The 21,830-nt window shown below is 31.1% G+C and overlaps 2 protein-coding genes and 1 long non-coding RNA gene across 5 annotated transcripts; 2 read left to right on the top strand and 1 right to left on the bottom strand.

Moving 5' to 3' along the window:
• Positions 1–7,637: 7,637 nt before the first annotated feature.
• LOC133030822 (uncharacterized mitochondrial protein AtMg00310-like) lies at positions 7,638–10,748 on the top strand. Of its 3 annotated transcripts, none has more exons than XR_009684361.1 (3): positions 7,638–8,075; positions 9,855–9,896; positions 10,368–10,748. XR_009684361.1 is itself a non-coding variant. In XM_061103731.1 (2 exons), exons 1-2 carry the CDS (start codon positions 7,754–7,756, stop codon positions 10,373–10,375), a joined length of 330 nt encoding a protein of 109 aa, XP_060959714.1. In that variant the 5' UTR covers positions 7,638–7,753; the 3' UTR covers positions 10,376–10,748. The 3 variants fall into 3 exon arrangements, 1 of the variants encoding a protein (XP_060959714.1); XR_009684362.1 differs by lacking the exon at positions 7,638–8,075 and adding an exon at positions 8,800–8,975; XM_061103731.1 differs by lacking the exon at positions 9,855–9,896.
• Positions 10,749–12,710: 1,962 nt separating this feature from the next.
• On the bottom strand, positions 12,711–14,354 carry LOC133030746 (uncharacterized). The gene is made up of 3 exons (XR_009684283.1): positions 14,296–14,354; positions 13,927–14,054; positions 12,711–13,337 (listed from the first exon to the last, which is right to left on the bottom strand). It is a non-coding gene; the product is annotated as an uncharacterized LOC133030746 (long non-coding RNA).
• A 2,859-nt stretch (positions 14,355–17,213) lies between these two features.
• On the top strand, positions 17,214–20,359 carry LOC115724007 (uncharacterized). The gene is made up of 2 exons (XM_061105072.1): positions 17,214–17,899; positions 20,341–20,359. Exons 1-2 carry the CDS (start codon positions 17,214–17,216, stop codon positions 20,357–20,359), a joined length of 705 nt encoding a protein of 234 aa, XP_060961055.1.
• The last annotated feature ends 1,471 nt before the right edge of the window (positions 20,360–21,830 follow it).

Here is a 21,830-nt window from a genome sequence, read left to right as displayed (position 1 = left end):
GAGGTGAGATTAACAACTACAGATTCGTACTCTGATCCAAGACCACCGAGTATGTATAGAATCAGATCATCATCAGATATTGGTTGTTCTGCTGCTGCTAAAGAATCTGCATATTGATTCATCTTCAAGAAGTAATCATCAATGGTAAGTGATCCTTTCTTGGTGGACTGCAATAGTCTTGCTCTGGATCTTGTGGCAAACAATTGATTCAGAACCATCCAGATCTCGGCCGAAGTTTGACAGTGAATCACATGAGCAAGCATTGCCTCAGATATGGAATTCATTAACCAATGCATAATAAATTGATTTAGACGAATCCATTGTTGAAAAGTTGGGTTTGGGGCATTACCTGCAAGATTGCGTTGTGGTTGAGGGTTTGTTCCAAGCAGGTGGCCATCAAGATTGTAAGCACGAACTGCAGCTAGGACTAAGGATCTCCACAGAGGGTAGTTTGATCGATCAAGTCTCAAATTCAATGGGAGCAGGTTGTTGTTGGGTAAAGCAGCTGTATTTGGTAGCAGATTTTCTGGAGCAGCTGGTGCAGCTGTATTTGGTAGCGGATTTTCTGGAGCTTCTGGTCGATCGGCTGCCATAGCTCTGATACCATGTAAAGACTTGTAAACAAGTGGAATTGACCAGAAACAGAGAAGAGAAAGAGAGAGAGCAGAAATGGAGTAATGGAGAGAAAAATGATCGATGAAAAGATGGAGTTGCTCAACTGAATAATGTTGAGTTTTGGACCTTTTATTTATACTGAGTAATGTTCAGAGACCTTACAACAAGAAGCTAATAACAGAAATCAAGATGTTACATCAAAGCAAGAAAATACAATTAAAACGGTTTTGCAAACTATCCTAACTATCATAACCAACTTATCCAAGTTGATTAGAATCTGTTGAATCTTGCTGATGTGTTGGTTCTATACATACAAGAGCACATTCTCTCATCATTTTAATAAACACTTATGTTTTAATAGTTGGCCACCATACATCTAATTTACTTTTCCTCAAAAATTAAGATTTTTCCATGTTGGAATAAAAATTATGTATAATGTATATGCTATTATAAAGTGTGATACAAAATTAAGTGACCAATTATGTTATGGGTATCAAAAGGGTATTAAATTGTCATGGAAATAATGTGTAGATACTATAAGTCAATTTATAATTTGTTGAGGGGTCAAATTATAAATACCCAAAACTCATTCTAAAATGAGTCTATAAATTGGTAGTGGTCCCCAAGAAACACTAGGGGTTTCTGTATTCTCTCCTTCCCCATCAGAGAAAATACCTAACAAAATAGTGTATTCTTAGAAGATCAAAACCTTCTCTGCAATCTTTAACAATGACTTCAGGTTAGTGCTTCCGCTTATCTTTTTATCATCTTCTTCTTCTTTAACTTAGCAAAGGCATTTATGATTTAGGGTTTGCTATATTAAAGCACTTTTAGGAATATGTTTAGATCTGTGATTTATATATTTCTTAAGTGTTTTATAAATCCTAACAAGTGGTACCAGAGCCACCTTTGTTAAATTGATTGAAGATTTGATGATTTTGTTTATGAAATTTGGGTAGTAATCCTTTTGTGAGCGGATCCGCTATCATGGATTTTGTCCCAATGTGCTCTATGGATATTTGTCCACTCTGCACTCTTTCTTTCACAACTAGGAACTTTATGTTAATATGCTTTGACTTGGATGAGCTCCTATTGTTATTGGAATACAACACTGCTGATTTATTATCACAAAATATCTTAAGTGGTCTTTCAACATTCTCCAAAATACGCAGCCTAGTGACAAAGTTTCTCAGCCATATTCCTGGATTTGATGCCTCATAACACGCTACGAATTCAGCTGCCATAGTGGAAGAAGCTATAAGTGTCTATTTGACACTTTTCCAGGATATAGCTCCTCCAGCTAACAGGAAAATGTAGCCTGATGTAGACCTTCTGCTATCTTGGCATCCAGCGAAATCAGAATCAGAATACCTTACGACCTCCAAATGATCTGATTTCCTGTATGTGAGCATGTAATCTTTTGTTCTCTGAAGATACCTCATAACCCTTTTGGGTTCTATCCAATGGTCCATACCAGGATTGCTTAAATATCTGCCTAACATCCAACAATGTACGCAATATCTAGACGCGTACATACGTGAAGATACATTAGACTCCCTACAACTGATGCATAGGGAATCTTAGAGGATGTTTGGTATTGTTTTCTGTTTTTTGTTTTAAAAAATTGTTTTTAGAAATGAGACCAAAAAATAGTTTTTGAAGTTTTTAAAACACAAGTCACGTTTGGTTAGTGATTTTTAAAAACAATATTGACCAAAAGTAAATTGGTTTTTAAAACAAAAAACAACATTTTGTTGTTTTCAAAATTCTTGTTTTTTGTAACTTTGTTTTCTGAAAACTGTTTTTAAAAAACAAGGCCAAACAAGTCAAATTATTTTTAAAAACAATTTTCTATTTTTAAAAACAAAAAACAGTTTTTTAGTTATGATGTCAAACATGCACTTAACAACTATATTCTCAACAAAGAAAACTGGTAAAAGAGATTATTAGCACTTAGCACTAGGGTTGTACAAAAAAATTTGTAAACCGCCCAAACCGAATAACCCGCCCAAACCGAACCGAAAAAACCGATAAAAATTACAAACCGAAATAACCCAAAAAAATTACAAACCGGGCGGGTTAAAAATAGGTCCAACCCGCCCAATTAAACCGACCAACCCGAACAACCCGATTTTGCACCTTTATTATTTTTTTTTTTTAACTTTTTAGTTTTTATTATATATAACATAAATGATTAAATATATAATAATATAAAGTTATATACTTAATTATTAGTTTTAAAGTCATATATATGGTGTTGTACTTTAGTGGAATATAATTTTTTTAATTTATCTTTTTAATTTTTATTCATTTTGACTTTAAAACTAAAAAACAAAAAAAAAAGTTTGGCCGGTTTGGGCGGGTTAACCCGACCAAACCGCCCAAACCGTTGGTCGGTTTATAATTTTTTTTTTTACATTGGGCGGGTTGCACTTAAATTTTAGCAACCCGAACTTTAGATTGGGTTAGAAAATATATAGGATAAACCGCCCAAACCGACCGATGTACAGCCCTACTTAGCACTTTTTTAGATATTATATTACTATTAATATAATTAAATATCAGTCTCACATATTAGCCACTACTAATGACCATTAGCAATGCTACAAAGAACATTACTATTGGGCACCATTAATGCTTAATACTTCTAAACTTGTTGGCTTTCGATTAACTAATGATACTCCTTAAAAGTTATTATATTAAATTATAAGCAGGGTCGGCCCAAGCATTGGGCAACTTGGGCCATTGCACAAGGCCCCCATTTTTTTTAAGGCCTATTTTTTTTTTAAAGAAAAGGCCTATTTTTTCTTTTTTTTTTTTCTTATTATATATACATAAATAAAAAAATTATAATTGAAAATTTATGAAAAAAAATGCTAGTAATAGAATTGTAATTTTAATGTACACGATTTTTTTTTTTTAAAAGAGCCTAATTTTAAATTTTGCATAAGGCCCCCAAAATGCTTGGGCCGGCCCTGATTATAAGAAACTCGTTACTTAGTTTGACCAATAGCAATATTGACACATAAAAAAGTACTAAGCACCACTGATACTTTTTAACATTTCTCATCTACAAAATATAGAAAATAATATACTTACTTGTTTTTCTTTTAAATTCAAATATTATTTAAGGTGTCTATAACTAGTTAGAAATACTTTTGGTATATATTTTTTAATAAGATCATATTTAGTATTTTAATTAAGGTTCTTAAAAGTTTTACTATTTTATTTTTAATTTAAAATTAGATCTCTACTAGTTTTGGATATAGTATTTCACTTTTTTGGTTAGTTTGAGCCATTTTATTTGGCTTGGTGTACTATATTTTAGCTAGTTTGTAGTATATTTTTGACTGGTTTGCTCATATACACAACTTCAAAGAGTGCTATCATCAATTTTCACAAATAAGTTTTAAATCTTCTTTTTAGTTATATTCAAATAATTTTAGAAGAATTTTCTTTCTATTATTTTACATCATTGTTTTTATCATTTATTTGTTAGTTAATTGAGTTTTGTTATTTTTTTTTTTTTTGGTAAAATAGTTAATTTTAATTGGGATTTGATTAGTTAAGTTTGATTAATCTCTCAAATTTTATGTATGGTGCAAGTTTAATTAATTAGTATATTTCCTTCTTGAAAGACTTAGCTCTATTAATTGGACATAACAATTTAGTTACGATACAATGGTGACATAGTAAGAGAAAAATACTTCAAAGATAAATTTTTTCTTGTTAAAATAATAATTAAATTTTATTCTTAATTTAAAATTCACAATATCATTGTATAGTGTGCTAATCTACTTTATAAATTTATTTATTTTGTAGATAATTTTTCGCCCAATTGATTGTTTATTTTAGATGCGCTCTTGAAGCTATCAACAAAGGAAGAATGTTCTTTAATAATGAGTTGGATGTGCTGTTTGGGGAAGTTATAGTTTTATTGTCTAAATTTTTAAGGATAGTTTTACCTCATGTGACTTATAATAAGAATTATACAGTTTATAATTTGACAAAATATATCTTTTAGTTAAATAAAGCATCTTAATTTAAGGAAGTACTGCTGTCTGTAAATTACTACTTTATTAATCATATGTAATTTTTATCATTGTAAAAAAAAATATAGTAACTAAATGAAATAAGAATGTACTTAAAGTCAAAGATTTAATAAATATATCATTATTATTTTAAAGAATAATAATATTTAATAACTACACGAATAAATCGGGTCAAGAATAAACACTGTATTTTTTTTTTTTTTTTTTTTGAGAGAGAGAAAATACTAAGCTATCATAAATGAAAGAATATAAACTGTATTATCGAAACTAGTAAGCATTAATTGATTTCTAAAGTCAAAACTCATTTTTTTTACCATCATTTTACAATGCTTTATTTATATTAATAAAAACTTGAAAATAAATTTGGGTGTAAATGTGTAATTGCATGTTGTTTATGATAATTAAATTATAAAAATATATAAAATTTTAAATTTTGATTTTTTTTGTATACATTTATATATTTTAATAATATAAGCAACAATTTTAATAACTTTCATTTTTTTTCAATCTTAATAATACAAATCTCAAAAAAAAATATTGTACAAATTATTTTATATCTAATAAATTATAGCTTTTTAATTAATTTATTTATTAAAAAAATCCATGGTACTATATTTCTATTTAACTTAAACAAAAATGACATTTATATCACTGTTGAATAATAAATTCTCAACCCCCATTTCAAAAAAAATTCTCAACTCATATAAAAGTCTCTATGTTTTTTTATATTACATCATTTTGAAAACAACGTAACGTATCTCATTTGTTTATTATTTTTCTTTTTTTGGAAACATTATCTCATGTTTTTTTTTTTGTTTATTTGTTAATTGAGACATTAAATTGGTATCAGAAGATCAGATTAAATAGTTTATTAATAAATTTGAGCTTCCGTACTTTTCAGAGTCAACATATCTTGGTATATTAAACTCACTAAAGTTCTTGTTTGACAGGTAAGAGGCTCACTCTCTCATTCTTCTAACTCACTCCTTATCTCTAATTATTATTATTTTTTTTTAATTAACCTTACCTCTAAATAATTAATTATTAGAATTACAGAAATATTTTTACAAAATAAATAAATAAATAAAAGAGATATTTGCACGAACTCATAGGTTGTAATTACCCATGGTCTAATGAAAAATTATTATCATTAAATATTACTAGTGATGCTTAATATTAAAGTGACACTTTATAATTAGTTAATTATATTTTTTAAAAAATTATTTTTTTTAAGTTATATAAAACTTAATATATAATTACAACAATTTTGAAAAAAAAAATATTTAATTACAACAATAATAGTATAACATTGATGAAAGTATCAAGTACTAATAATATCTTTTAATAATTCTTAAAAAATTAATATTATATGCATATGGTAATACTTTTAAATGACAACTTATAAAGTCGTTATGTATTAATTCAAAAATACGTAAGAATATAATATTAAGCTACATATTAAATAATTTTTTATATATTTATCTCTAAAATTAATTTTTATTTAATTTAAATTTGTATATTTTTAATTATAAAATAAATAAATAATTAATCATAATAAGGGATATTTCTACTGCTTTAATTAATATATATAATGTATTCTAATAGTTTTTGTTCCACTTGCCTATTAAATTTGTTTGGTCTAAGAAGACTAATGTATTCCATTAGTTGATAATAAGTGACAACATCAACTAATAAAACATATAAATTAATAAATATAATTTATAGAGAAGAAGTGTAAATTACAGTTAGTTGCCCTTGAAAACGTCAATAATATAATATTGAAAAGTTCAACATAATATTAAATCTAGGGTTCACTTCACATGATTCATTACTAGCTAGATCAATAGTTGACCCCTTCCCATTACAGTGAAACTATCATATCGTTTCATCTAGCTTCATTAGCTAGTATATTGGGATTTAAAGTGATAAGGGCGTAATTTTTCTTAAAGATAAAAATAAAATTAAACTTAAAAAAAAGTTACTTTTATTGAAATTTTAAGACCTCAATCATATATGAATTTAATCTACTCATTACATCAAAATTAATACTATGTCCATAAATATAATTTTTTATTATAAATATAGGGACACGATTTTGTCTCGTGATGTACGTTTACGGAATATATTTCGTATTACATTAGATGGGTCTCAGGGTACATTAGATGGGTCTCAGGGTACGTTACCATTTTTTAACCCTAATTACCCCTAGATCAACCCCAGCCCTCAGATCAAATAACTCCCCCATCTAACGGCTACTGTACATCACGGGACAAAATCACGTTCCTATAAATATATGTTGTAAATATATATTTTTTCTCAAATTTTTTTAAGAAAACAATTAATTAAAATACTTATACATTTTATTCCAATTTTTTTCGTTTTTCAGGGACAGTCAACTAAAATCCACACAAGCAATGTTACTATGATTAACAAAATGAAAATTACATTTGGAAAAATCAGCTTTCAATTTCATAATAGCATAAAAACACTTAGCAATACTCATTTAATCAGGAATAATTATCTTGCTAAGCTACTTGATTGTCAGAAAACACGTTTAAAGAGATGAATAGTCCTCTTTTATATAGACCAATAGGCTCAATATAATCGTTGTCATATTTTACATTGAGTTAGTTAATGAAGAACTAACTAATCAAATAGTGGTTAAGAAATAATACAATAAATATTGATGAAAAATAATATAAAAACAATTAAAACTAAAATATAAACATGATTTATTGATTAACCAATTAATTGTAAAAATGGTAAGAATGCGAACTCTCTTCTCTTTTGGTCGAACTCTGGTCCCTACTATGGGGACTTTGGTCCACCCATATTGTTCATGTGGTGGTTTTTCTTCTCATTTCCTGTCTACTCGGTGTCTTACAGCAATAAATGTGGGTATTAATTTCTCTGAGTCTTTTGTTGTTTCTCTTTCCAATCCTGTTTGTTTTACTTGGAACATTTATTGCTCCTGGTGCCATTTTTTCCCTTTCATCTTCTCTGTTAGTCATTTCTCATGATGGTTTTTGCATCTTAGCATTAAAAACCATCTTTTCATCTTCTATTTGGCCATTGGAAACTGTAAGATGGAGGCGGATGAAGATCATCACGATTTTTTCATCATGGGGGCTACTTCGGCTATTGCTAGGGTTATGATCATGGATCTTTCAAGAGTCATCCCTAGAGGGTACTGGTTTTACCTATATAAGGCAAGATCCAGATACTTTCCAAATTCTTCTATCTTGGAAGTTGTCCCTGGTCATAACCCTTTTTATGCTTGGAGGAGCATCCTTTGGGAAAGAGATTTGATGGCTTCGGGTCTAATTTGGAAGATTGGGGATGGAGAGAATATTTTAACCATTGGTGATCATTGGCTCCCCAATAACAAATATCTTTGCTATAGAGATGGTAATCTGCCTCCTTCATCTAAGCTTTCTTTTTTTATTTCAAATTCTGGGTATTGGGATTCTAGTAAGTTTAGAAGTCATTTTTATGAGTCGGATATTCAGGATATCCTTGAAGTTCCAATCACTGGTTTCTCTGATAAAGATGATATCATTTGGTCTAGAGAAAGCTCTGGTCTTTTTACTATTAAGTCAGCCTATCATTTGGCTCTCTCTACTCAGGATATCCCATCTTCCTCATCTACTGTGACTTCTAGGAAGTTTTGGAATAAAAATTGGCATTCTAAAGTGTAATATCCAGTACAAGTATATTATTTTTGGTATATTATTGTGTGTTTTGATATGTTATTGTTGCATTAAATAAAATATGAATATTATTGGTATTTGCTAAGTACAATTATATAGTTAATTAGATTAAGTATTAATTAATATTAATTATATTAGAGAATAAGTTATTAGTAAATAGTTGTATGATTAAGTGATAAGATTTGTTATACATGTAATAGGAATATAGATAAAAATTAGTATACTATTTTACACGTATAGGTTTATTAAATAAATAAGACTAGTGGTATTTATAATAGGAATATATATATTTTGTATAAGCTTGATAATAAAATATATATATATTATGAGGAATTTTATATTAGTAATTAATCAATATTTTATTCCTTAAAAAAAAAAAAAAGGTATAGCTGAGTTTAAATTTTAAATTCCTAGATTTTATCTAATCAGTTGAATATATACGATATGGTTTTACCATTCAATGAAACGATGAACACAAATTTCATTCTCTACTTCTTTCTCTCTACTTAGATAATTCCTAAATCTCTCATAGCCTCTATCACACCAAATTACAGCATAGCATAAATTGAAGCCTCTATCACAGTATTCGATTTCTAAGGTAAAAACTTTTACTCTCTTAATGTTGGGGTTGGATGTAGGTTTTTCGTAAGTATGTTTTATTTTCGTTTTCAGAGAAATAGGTTTTCATAAAACTACCATATCTCTCTCCTCGTATGTCCGTTTTCAGTGATCTAGGTACCGTTTTAAAGATAATTTAATGTTCTACATTTTTCATGAAGAAACTCTTTCCTAATTCTGATTATTTCGATGTCAAAAAATTCATGTTTTACACTGACTGTCGAATTACAGCTTTTTTAAATTTCTTTTCGATATTGTCTTAGTAAAAGTGTAATATCTCTCTCGATATCTATTATTTTCAAGCGATTCTTGTACTGTTAGAAAGATAATTCAATAATCCATATTTTCTTTGAATAAACCTTTCCCTAATTCGGAGTTCTTACCAGTCAAAAGTTAGTATCTTTACTCGGTTATGATATTTCGTTTTAAGTTTTATTTCAGAAAAAGTGTCTTCAGTAAAAATTCAATATCTCTCTCACTTTTGATCCATTTTAAAAGATCTTTATCTCGTTTTAAAGCTTAGAAAAATAGCTACATTTTTATGAAGAAAGTATTGTCTAGATCGGGGTGTAACTATTTTTAAAACTTTTATTTTTAGGCTGTATTCAGAAATCGGCGTGATCCAGGATTTTAAAGAAACTGTTTTGAGAAAACATGCATAACTCCTAGGTTATAGCTCCGATTTTGATGATCTTTATACCGTTAGAAAGGTCTTTCAATTAGCTAAAAACTTTGTGAACAGTATCACTTCTAATTCAAACGTTTTATAAGTAAAATTCTAGGCTAAAGTTACTGTACAGTAAGAGTAATAAATATATTGAGTTTATCGGTGGACTAAGGGTTTCGTTAAATGTTATAGGGCCTAGAAGGTATCGTAGGAGTTAATAACAGCGGAGTTGAGGTAAGGAAAAATAATTATACTTTATACTTGCTTTTTATATGGTTTAAGTACCTAGTATGACTGCTTGAATAAATTGTATTGAAACTGTGGAATGTGATAATTTCGGTGAAATATTAGTGTTTTGTCGATGGATTGTATATGGTTGTTTAATCATGTTCCAGGTACTTGGAAGTGGTTGGAAACCACACATGTATGGTGATGTGGTAAGTGAGGCAGTGTACGTAAGGGTGCACTGGTTATTGATACTGCGTTCTGGTTAAGAACGTAAGACACTCCAGATTTGTATGGAAGCTGGAGTGTGAGTGTGTGGTATTTCAGTATTTGTGTGGCTGCCTCTATTTATACTTATGATTAGTTTGTTGTATGTTTGATGTATATGTTTGTGCTATGATGTGTGAATGTTGGTACATAGTATTTTGTTTTTCCTTATTGGGCTTTGCAGCTCACCCCTTATTTACCCCCTATGTGCAGATAAGTAAGCCTGTAAGCTTTCGGTGACAAGTTGAGTCTGGGCAGCATGGGGTGTATCTCGTGTGATCATGTAACTGCGTGTGGTCTTGGCCATCTTCCGCTGAAAGTTTTTTTTTTTTAATTTATTAAACTTATCGAGGATGTTGTCGTTTAAATCTTCTATTACTTTTCCCTAAGTGGTAATACTTTATTTTCAACTGGGTACCCATGTTTTGAAAATTGTTATTTTTTTTATAAAGGCAACATTAGTATCTTAACGCCAGTTTATTTATGGCATCTTATTTTACGTAAGTAAGGGCGTTACATAAAGCCCCTCCAAAAATCAAGCACTTTATGTGGAGAGTTGTGTCTCATACTATTCCTGTTGCTTCCACTCTTTTTGCTAAGCATATTATTGATTCCCCACTTTGTTCTTTTTGTAAGAATAGTCCTGAGACGGTTCATCATGCTCTGCTAGGGTGTTCCAGATTGAGAAAGGCTTGGAAATCATCAAGGTTTGTGGATCATTATCATAAGTATAAACATCTTGATATCACTGATTTTTTGCTGTGTTCTTTTGAGGCTTTGGATAAAAATTATCTTAGCATTTTGTTTTGCTTTCTGTGGGCCTTGTGGAATCAAAGAAACAATTACATACACCGTAATACTGTTATACATGCTGCTGATATCTTTGATTGGAGTGTCATTTATTTTTTTCAGTATCTTGATGCCCAGCAAAATATTCAGCCTTATAGTGTTGCAGCTCAGGCTCCAAGCAGGGTCTCGGATGGTGCTTCTGGATCTTCTTTGCAGGTTTATATTGATGATGCCATTGATGTTCGTGGTCAAAAACATAGCTATGGTATTGTGGTGGCTGATGATTCTGGTTTTGTGAAAGCTGGTGTAGCTAAGCCTTGTATTGGAGGTATCCCTGCAATCATAGCTGAAGCAAAGGCAATTTATCATGCTATTCAATGGGTTCAGCTGCTTCATCTTCCAATGGATGTTTTAAAGACAGATTGTAAAACTATAGTGGATAAATTTAATTCTTGTAATTGGAATGCTAGTCCTCTGGATGATATTTTAGTGGGTATTAAGAACTTGTTATCTTTCAGTCTTAAATTTAAAGTTGAGCATGTGTATATGGATTCTAATCAATTGGCTTATTGGGTTGCAAAATTAGGATTAGGATTAGATATTAATGAGTTAGTTTGGAATGGTTCTTTGCCATCCCTTTAACTTGTTGGCTTTGTATTTTCTGGTTTATTCTAATGAAGCACAAGTTCTTCCTCAAAAAAAAAATTAATTGTAAAAATAAATAGTAAAAAATGAAATTCGAGTTTGACCCCTACAAAAAAAATAGATACACATTTATCAAAAATGGGTATGGCCTATATTTTTTATGGACTAATATGACACGACCTATATTATTGTGGATCTTTCAAAATATGAGACCGGCCGCCATGACACAAACTTATTTATGCAGGAGACATGATCCCCACCCCCGACTTCCCCTCTCTTCATGCCGACTCTAGACCTCTCCTCTCTCTCTCTCTCACCGAAAGTAGATAAGATATTTCTTTTGAGAAATGCTAAAGGACATCAGTGGTGTCTAGCACCCTCCTATGTGTGAATATCGCTATTAATCCAACTAAATATTGAGTCCTATATAATTTAATATAACAATTTTTAAGGAGTATCGCTAGTCAATTAGAACGTGACATATCGAGAATGTGCTAAACACTACTGGTGACTAATAACAATGCTCATATCTTTTTTTATAATGCCAAATATTATAAAAAGTGACACATTACTATTGGTATAAATTAATATTGGGGTCCACATATTAATATGGTATATATGGTATTGGAAACGTTTCCTAATATTAATGCTACTTTCTTTTTTTTTTTTTACTAAAATCATATATATAATTTTCTCCCTCTTCTCCACTTGTTTCTGCTTGTTATTCTGACTCTTTTTCTTGTGAATTGTGTTTGATCATTTCCGCAAGAACTCTTTGCCCTAATTTTGTTCATTATCTAATAAGAAAATAATTCAAGAAATAATTGAAAAGCGGTGTGTTGTATGTGCGCGTGGCAGTTTTGTGTCTATGCAAATTAAAGTCAAAGGTCAAGATTTTAGTGAGTCTAATTGCTGTTGTCCCCAGTTGTGTAAATATTTTAATATATATACATATAAGGCCGACGAGGCTGACGATTCAATCACGCATAGACTGATTTGCGTGTCCAGTCACGCAGTAAAACAATAATATATAATCTATTAATTGATTAAAAGAGAAACTATTTTCACACATATATTATCATGTTAACTGACAAAATTTAATCACCTGCAAATTTTGTATAGACTAAAAATATAGTATGTACTTGATATAACCGTTTTTACTAACCGGGTGCAATTAATAACAAGGTCCAAATTAATAACTTTTGTAAACACAGAGTACAAAATGATATTTACCTTTTATTTTAACTCTCTTTTTTAAAATTTATCATATTTACCTCTTCAATACTAATTTTGCCTAAGTCACTTCAAAAAAATACTCTCCATGTGACTTTATTATCTCAGGGTAAATAAAAATAGTATTTTTCAACTTACCCCAACCTATCCCCTATATAAGAGGTCCACACCCAATGAATTTCTTTCATATCTAAAATACACACGCACATATATTTGCTTTGTGCACTCAAAGAGTACACAAAGACTTCTTAGTATATATAGATTCCTTCTTACGTATATATATAGATTCGAATATGGGGAATTGTTGTAAAGGATCCTCGGCATCACCAGCAACTCCTCCGGCTGCTCCGACAGTGGCTACGAGTGTGGCATCTTCGCAGCCAGATAATGAGTTTACTGGGCAGACATGGGGAGGTCCTCCAGCTTGCACTGATGGACCTAACCATAACCGTACCCGCGTTCGTAGGGCACAACAACAGTGATAATCATCATCAAGAGCGTCGTATAACACCAATTCTATTTTAGTAAAATTCGGGTTAGATCAGTATTTGTTTGTGTAATAGTACTCTTCATTATTAGTAAGAGGAATATATAAATAGAGTATTGCTGTAAGTCAGCATCTTCTCTCGATTGGTTAGAGATATTTTTTAAAAATATTTTCTTAACTCAATACTTAATTTCAATAATAACTGTATAACACCGAGAAAAGTGAGTTGTTAAAAAGCATCACTGCCCAGCTCCTTTCTCAGTATTATACCTTTATTGGTATGATTAAGTATAGGAGTTTTATAAAATTTAAGGAAGTACTTTACAAAATATCGTTAACCAATCATAGAGAGTGAGTGACCTATATAATGTAGGAATGCTCATTAATATATCGCTACTTTTGCATTAATGTATGTCTCGATTTGTACCTGCTTGACCTCCTCAAAGACAGTGAGGAAAATGAAATACTATTTATGTTTAAGAAAACTTTTGCAAATACATTACGTATGAAATATTTCTCAAAACATGAAACAAGAGATCGATTAACACTGCACAGATTTTGCATCGATATAGATTATTCAAAAAGATGAGAAAGAAAATTAGCAAACTATTTTCTTACCAGTACTGTTTGTTTAGTAAGAAAATTGAGTCTACGAGTGAGTGATTCGAACTGAATCTGGTGCGGCCATCTACCTCGTAGGTCTTGGCTTGGCCAACATTGATGAGATAAAGGGTCAGCATCAGTCCCTTTTCTTGATCAAAAAGAAAATATTACTAATAAATATTTAAATTTTAATGTATAAGGTAATTACTGATTTAACTTGTTCATCTCTACTTATAAATATAAAATATTAAACTAATATTTATACAAATTAATGTATAATAAAATTATCCCATAAAAATTAAACAAAAAAAATAAATAAATATAAATGCTATTATTATAATATAAATTGAAATAGCAATAAATAAATAAATAAAAACTAATTACCTGAGTAATTTAAGCACCTCTCGCAGAACCCAATAAGAGGAATCTTTTATCTGTCGTTAAAAATTTATGAAGGACATGGCCACGTTATATTTGGTTTAGCCAAGCTCAAAATTCATGCACAGTCCATGTGGGACTAAGTCACTTCAAAATATTTTCCTACTAAACGCGTTAGAGAAAACCATGTAAGACTCTATGCTTGTTGGAAAAATAAATATGTAAAAATATATATATATATATTTTTTAAGAAAAGATATGTAATTATAATTAGAGTTGGTTAATTAAAATATTTAAATACCTAAATATTTGTTGTAGCTATAAAGAAGACTAATGTTTTAATGCATTGCGTATTTACTATCAAATCATTTTTAAGAAATTGATAAATATACATAAAAATTATAAAAAAAAATATAATAAAAATCACTTAAACTAATTTAAAAATTAAAGTAATATTTCAGGCTAAGAACCACTGTACAGTGGTCAACCAGTGAGTGGACGTAATTTCTTTTAAAGTAGAAGGTAAAAATAAACCTAGAAAAAGAATAAAACTCTAATGTGAAATTTAAACCTTAACTTGTAATCCATTATACAATCTACTTGAATAAATCTAATATTATGTATATAGATATTATTTTTTATTATATATATATATGATAACTAACTAATATATATATATTAGGTACTAATGTTATATAATATTTTTAATAAGTGATATTTTGTAAAATTATTTTCTTAAATTAATGGCAGATTACTTTTGCGAGTTGTTCACTGCTTCTAATTCGAATTGGGAAAGGGTCATTGCTTGTGTTGATGGTGTTGTCTCGGATCGGAGGATCAGAATGTGGGGTTGACAGCTCCAGTGGAGGCGGATGAGGTGTGAAAAGCGGTGTTCCAAATGCATCTTAACAAGTCGCCAGTGCCAGATGGTCTTAATCCGGGATTCTATCAAAAATTTTGGGAGGTGGTCGAAACGGATGTGGTTTGGTTAGTCCAACATTTTTTTATGTTTGGTGAATTCCCTTGATTTTTTAAAAGATACGAATATTGTTTTGATCCCTAAGAAGTCTTCTCCAGAAACTATGAGTGACTTAAGGCCTATAGCTTTATGTAATGTCATTTATAAAATTGTTTCCAAAGTTATGGCCAATAGGTTAAAGGGGGTACTCCCGAATGTTATATCAGAGACTCAAAGTGCTTTTCTGCCTGGGCTCTTAATAACGGATAATATCTTCATTTCCTTTGAGCTTATGCATTATTTGAATAGAAAGGGGTCGGGAAAGGATGGCTTTATGGCAGTGAAAATGGATATGCGTAAGGCATATGACCGCGTTGAATGTGGTTTCCTTCAATCCATGTTGAGGAAGTTGAGGTTTAGTGATCACTGGATTATGTTGGTTATGAGGTGTGTCTCTTCGGTCTCGTATAAAATTATTGCAAGTGGTCAAGATATTGGTCCCATTATCCCTTCGAGAGGTTTGAGACAAGGTGACCCTTTATCCCCTTATCTTTTTATTTTGTGTGCGGAAGGGCTCTCACTTTTGATTAAAAATTATGAGAGATTGGGGAAGATTCGAGGTTGTAAGGTAGCGAGGGGAGCCCCTATAATATCACACATGTTTTTTACGAATGACACTTACGTCTTTTGTAAGGCAAATGAGGAGACTGCTTGTAATGTTATGGAATTATTGTGTTGGTTTCAGCAGGCTTCAGGGCAGTAGATTAATGTGAATAAATCTACCATATTCTTTAGTTCTAATACAAGAGCTGATGAACGAACAAGAGTATGCTTAAGGATGGGAATTTCTGAGGCAGAAGATAATAGCACTTACTTGGGTCTGCCTAATATTGTGGGGAGAAATAAGACAGCTTTGTTGGGCTTTCTTAAGGAAAGATTGAGAAAGAAGATTCAAGGATGGGAAGGTCGTTACTTGTCCAAAGCGGGCAAGGAGCTACTTATCAAAACGGTTGCTCAATCACTTCCAAGTTATGTAATGAATGTGTTCTTGCTAACTAAGGAAATTTGTAACGAAATGGAGCAGATGATGTGTAATTTCTGATGGAAGTCTTCGTCGAAAGATAGCAAAGGTATTCACTGGAAGAGATGGGACCGTCTGACTTTACATAAATCAAAAGGAGGCATGGGGTTTAGAAACCTTCGAGATTTCAATGTTAGTTTACTTAGTAAACAAGGATGGAGACTTCTCTCTCGGCCTGATTCCCTTGTGGCCCGTTTGTTTAAGGCACGATACTATTCTAGAGGTGATTTCTTATCTGCAGAATTGGGTAATAACCCGAGCTTCGTATGGCGTAGTATCTTCGAGGCTAAAGATCTAGTAAAGGAAGGGGCACGAGTTCGAATCGGAAATGGTTCAATGACTAGGATCTTAGCTGATACGTGGCTGCCTGATGAGGACAATCCGAGAATAATTTCCACACATCATGCTCTTGTTGATCAAAGGGTTCAAGCTTTAATGGTGCCAGAACAAAGTGAATGGGATGTTGAGTTAATAAATGATGTGATGAATGCTCGAGATGCTGCACTTATTCTTAGTATTCCATTAAACTCAAGGAGACAAAATGATGCGTGGTATTGGAGATTGGAAAGCTTAGGATTTCATTCTGTTAAGAGCTCTTATAGGCTTCTGCAACAAGATCGAGAGGGTGAAATGCAGGTTCTTTCTACTGGGTTATGGGACAAAATGTGGAAAATTCGAGTACCTCCGAAAGTGAAAGATTTTATTTGGCGTACAGCAGCCAATTGTTTGCCTACTACAGTTCAATTAAGGACGAAACATGTAAATGTGAATGACTGTTGTCCGTTGTGCAAATTAGACAAGGAGACTACATTTCATTTGTTAATTGATTGTTTGTTTTCCAAATCGTGTTGGTTGCAAACCGGCATTGATGTCGATAATAGGTAGATGGTTACTTTTCCTGGTTGGCTCGACAGTATGCTACAAAAATTGGATGGGGACCAAAAGAAAGTGTTGGTTCTGACATGTTGGGCATTGTGGAGAATAAGAAATGATGTAGTTTGGAATAAAAAAGCTCCTACGGTGGCAGGGGTTTTAATCTTAGCTCAATATTGTTTAGAGCAATGGGAGAAGGCACAAGATAAACAACATGTTCCTTGGGCTGCATTTTTGACTGATGTTGATGCGGCTGAAATATGGCACAAACCAGCAACAGGTACTTTGAAAATAAATGTCGATGCAGCCCTCTTTGCAGCTCCAGGTGTGCACAGCTTTGTCTGTGTGGCTCGTGATTCGTCGGGGGCTTCGGTGGAGACTGTTTCTTGTTGTCGGCCTGGGTTAGTTGCACCAGAAATGGCTGAGGTGATGGGGGTTAGAGAGGCGTTAAGTTGGATAAAGAAGAAATCTTGGCAGAATATAATTGTTGAAACTGATAGCCTCACTGTTGTGCAAGCAATTCAGAGTCCTCTTGAAATGGTGCCTTATTTTGGAAGTGTTATTTCTGATTGTAAAACTCTTTTAGAGGAGTTAATTGGAGTTTCGGTTCTTTTTGTTAAATGGTCTGCGAATAGGGTTGTTCATTTTTTGGCTAGAGCATCCTATTCTGTTGCTGATCGTATTATCACAAGTTATCTGTTAGCCCAAGATATGTTTCCAAGAGGGGGGGTGAATTGGAAATTTATACTAATTTCCGTAAATCAAAACTTTTAACACAAAATTAAGCAATTAGCCACTTAATCAAATAAAAGCAAGTAATATGGCAAGCAATATATTATGACAAATAATCAAACTTGTAAAGTAAAGAGTTTAAGGATTAGAAAATGCAAACTCTCGATTTTTACAAGGTTCGGTAGAACTATGCCACCTACGTCCTTGGTCTTCAAAGCTATGGACCTAGCTTTGAGTTCCAATATCGAGCCAAGTTAACGGGCTTGACTAACCCTTACAACCGGGGAATTTTTCACCAAGGTTTTTCCCAAACCTCTCACAATAGTTTTCTTCCAAGGACTATCAACCTCGCCGGATTGTTGAAGTGCCAATCTCACTTTTCTCGGGTTGTTTACTAAATCGGTGTCAACCTCACCTACAACCGAGTTGTTTTTCTACCGGTGCCAACCTCACCTCTTAATACAATGAATATGTAATTTTGAAATACAAAGCAAACTCTCTCTAATAAGATGGAAAACAAAGTAAAATCCTAGAGAGAATTGCAAGCACACTAGAGAAGATAAGAACAAGTTTGGCTCAAGTGTGTGTGGTTGGTGTGTTTATGAAAAGATGATAACTCTTTAGTTTAGAACACTTAGAATGATGTTATATGATGAATAGAAGCTCAACCAACCTTAATTTTTGAGTGGAAAACAAGTTTATATAGTGTAGGAACAAAAACTAGCCGTTTATAGCCATTAGCACATTTTTCAAAAAGAATCCTGGGAAAAACGGACTACCTATTTTAAAACGGACTACCTATCTACAAAAAACGGACTACCTATTTTCAATAGGTAGGCCGAAAATCAGGCAGGTTCAAAACTTGCATTTTTCGGCACTAAAACGCGCATAACTCTTTACTCGATTATCCGATTTCAAAAATTCCAATTTTGTTCTCTTAGTTAAACAAAATGTGATTTAAAAATTCAAAAAAAAATTTTAGATTATCGTGTGAGAAAACTTGTTGCACAAGTTAGTGAGTGGGCCAAAACTTGTACTTATAAACCCTAGTATACTATGCAAATCACTTTAACAAGACTAAAATAAATTTATACCATTTGATTGTTTGTAGTCTTGATGTAGATGAGCTTCCTAACTTGATTTGCATGTTTTGATCCAAAGTTGACTTTTTCCCGAGAGTTGACTTTGACTTTGACTTTCGGGTTGACTTTTGACTTTTAGACTTTTAAAGACCTCTTTTGAATAGGGTCTTGAGTTGTTGATCCCTTGATGAATCTTTTGCTCTTATGAAGTATGAAGTAGTTTATATACTTGTTGAATCTACTTCTTTGATTATGTTTGACTTTACCGAGCAAATATAGATACTCTGTGAACTTGCTTGCAAAATGATCAAGAAAAGATTAGTAACAAATAATAATCAAATATTTGTTTATCATCAAAATAAATGAGTGAATGACTTTTGGTCAACATTATCATGTTACTTCTGATTTCCTAAATGTAATCTTACATGATTGCAATTAATAAATTGATGATTTATTTTTTAAAAAAAAATTATATAAAACTCAGTATTTAATTAAATTAAAAAATTATACTAAACACCAATTTTAATTTTAGCAATTCTCTTTCGATAACATCTCCGATTTATCATTTCTCGAGTATTAAAATAACGATGTTATCATTAAAATAATATTTTAGCATCAATCCAATTAGAAATAATGTCAGTGCATTTTGTAACGTTAAATTAAAATATTAAACAAATATAACAAAAAAAAAAATTACGGGTGTTCATCAAACCGCCCAAACCGCTCAAACCGCTCGCACCGCAAAAAAAAATGCGGTTTGAAATTCTTTGCGGTGCGGTCGAGGTTTGAATTTTTCCTAAACCGCGCGGTGCGGTGCGGTTTGCGGTTTTAAATTGTTAATATGGGGTTCAAACCGCACCGCACCGCATATTATAAAAATACCAATTTTTATATTTATTTAGGTCGAATACGTGAATATTCAACTTAAAGTCTACTATTCTTTCAAAAAAAAAAAAAAAAAACTTAAAATCTACTAATTATTGTATTGTTGACACTTAATTTTTTTTCATATTTATTTTCAAGTCTTATGGTATTTTGACAAGTTTTGCTCAAAGTTTGTTGTATTTGTGATAATTTAATTATTTAGTGATAGTCCAAACCGCATAAACCACAAAAACCACACTGCACCGCACTATTTTTTACGGTGCGGTTTTTGCGGGTTTTTAATTTCGCGGTGCGGGTACAGTTTGGGAAATTTGAAAAACCGCATGTGCGGGTTAGTTTGAAAAAATAGTCAAAAACCGCACCACCCGCACCGCGAACACCCCTAAAAAAAATATATATGGAATTGGAATGGATGAGTGTAGACTCTATTTTTGTTACAGGTGGGTGGCAGCTAATTGAGTGTTAAAATTTACACGTGTTCAGCCTTTGAAATAAGATAGGCCACAAAACTTAATTAATTTCACTTGAATTAATGAAACTCGGAGAAAGAGTTGAATTTACACACAAATATGCCACTGTCAGTGGGTTCATGGTTTTACATCAAAAACGTGAGATGTTATTCTTTTTCTAACAATTAAAATAACAAATATGCCACTGTCAGTGGGTTCATGGTTACAACCGTACAAACCGCCTTTAGGCATGGTACGAATTTGATTAATAGATAGTGTAGAAAATTATTAATTAATTTAAGTATTATAAAAGTATTTTTAATAAAGGATAATATTTATAGTTGTTAAAATCCATATATTATCTTAAAACTATTATTTTTCTTTCACACAAAACTATTATTTTCGGACCTATTTCGTCTAACTTTCTCATTAATACAAATGCCTTTCTTTAAAGAAAAAAAAAAAGATTTGATTTGTATTGAAAGCACTTTAGTTAGCTCAGTCATTTCTTTTTTCTTTTGAAATGGGTAGATCAAAAATCCAGCATTCGTTACATGGGTTTGTCATTATTAATTTTTTTTTTTAAAAAAAAGAATCCTCTTAGCTAATAGTCATCTATAGAGTTAATTTGTTAATTGTTCATCCCTATAAAAAATCCATGGTACTATATTTCTATTTACCTTAAACATAAAAATAACATTTATATCACTGTTGAATAAATTCTCAACACCCATCTCAAAAACAAAAAAAAAAATATTCTCAACCCATATAAAAGTCTGTATTTTTTTTATATTACATCAAAATTTTGAAAAATGTGAACTGTTAGTGAACAAAATACAACACAATAAAAAAAGGTAAAAGACATAAGAAAGTAACGTATCTCATTTGTTTATTATTTCTTTTTTTTTTGGAAACATTATCTCATTTGTTTATTTGTTAATTTGAGACACTAAATTGGTAGCCGAAGATCCGATTAAATAGTTTATATTAAATTTGAGCTTCCGTTTCAGTCAAATTACAGTTAGTTGTCCTTGAAAAGGTCAATAATATATAATATTGAAAAGTTCAACATAATAATATTAAAAGGCATGAAAAAACTGGGGTTCACAACTTCACATCTTCATTAGCTACATCAATAGTAGACTTAATAGTAGACTCTGATAGGGGCGTAATTATTTTTAAGACAAGAGTAAAATTAATTTTAAAAAAAATAAATCTAGCCTAATTATTACTTTAAAATTAATATTTTATATTCATAAATATTATTTTTTATTACAAATATATATTATAACTATAATATATATATACATTTTTTTCTATTTTTTTAGGAAAAACAATACGTATACATTTTTTGGATATGATTTTGTCCCGTGATGTACTTTCACGCAATGTATTCCGTAGTACATTAGATGAGTCTCAGGGTACATTAAATGAGTGTCAGGGTACGTTTTTACTTTTTAATCCTAATGACCCTTAGATCA

This window comes from Cannabis sativa, chromosome 9 (assembly GCF_029168945.1).
Source record: "Cannabis sativa cultivar Pink pepper isolate KNU-18-1 chromosome 9, ASM2916894v1, whole genome shotgun sequence".
Lineage (NCBI taxonomy): Eukaryota > Viridiplantae > Streptophyta > Magnoliopsida > Rosales > Cannabaceae > Cannabis > Cannabis sativa.
This window is presented reverse-complemented; position numbering and strand designations above follow the sequence as displayed.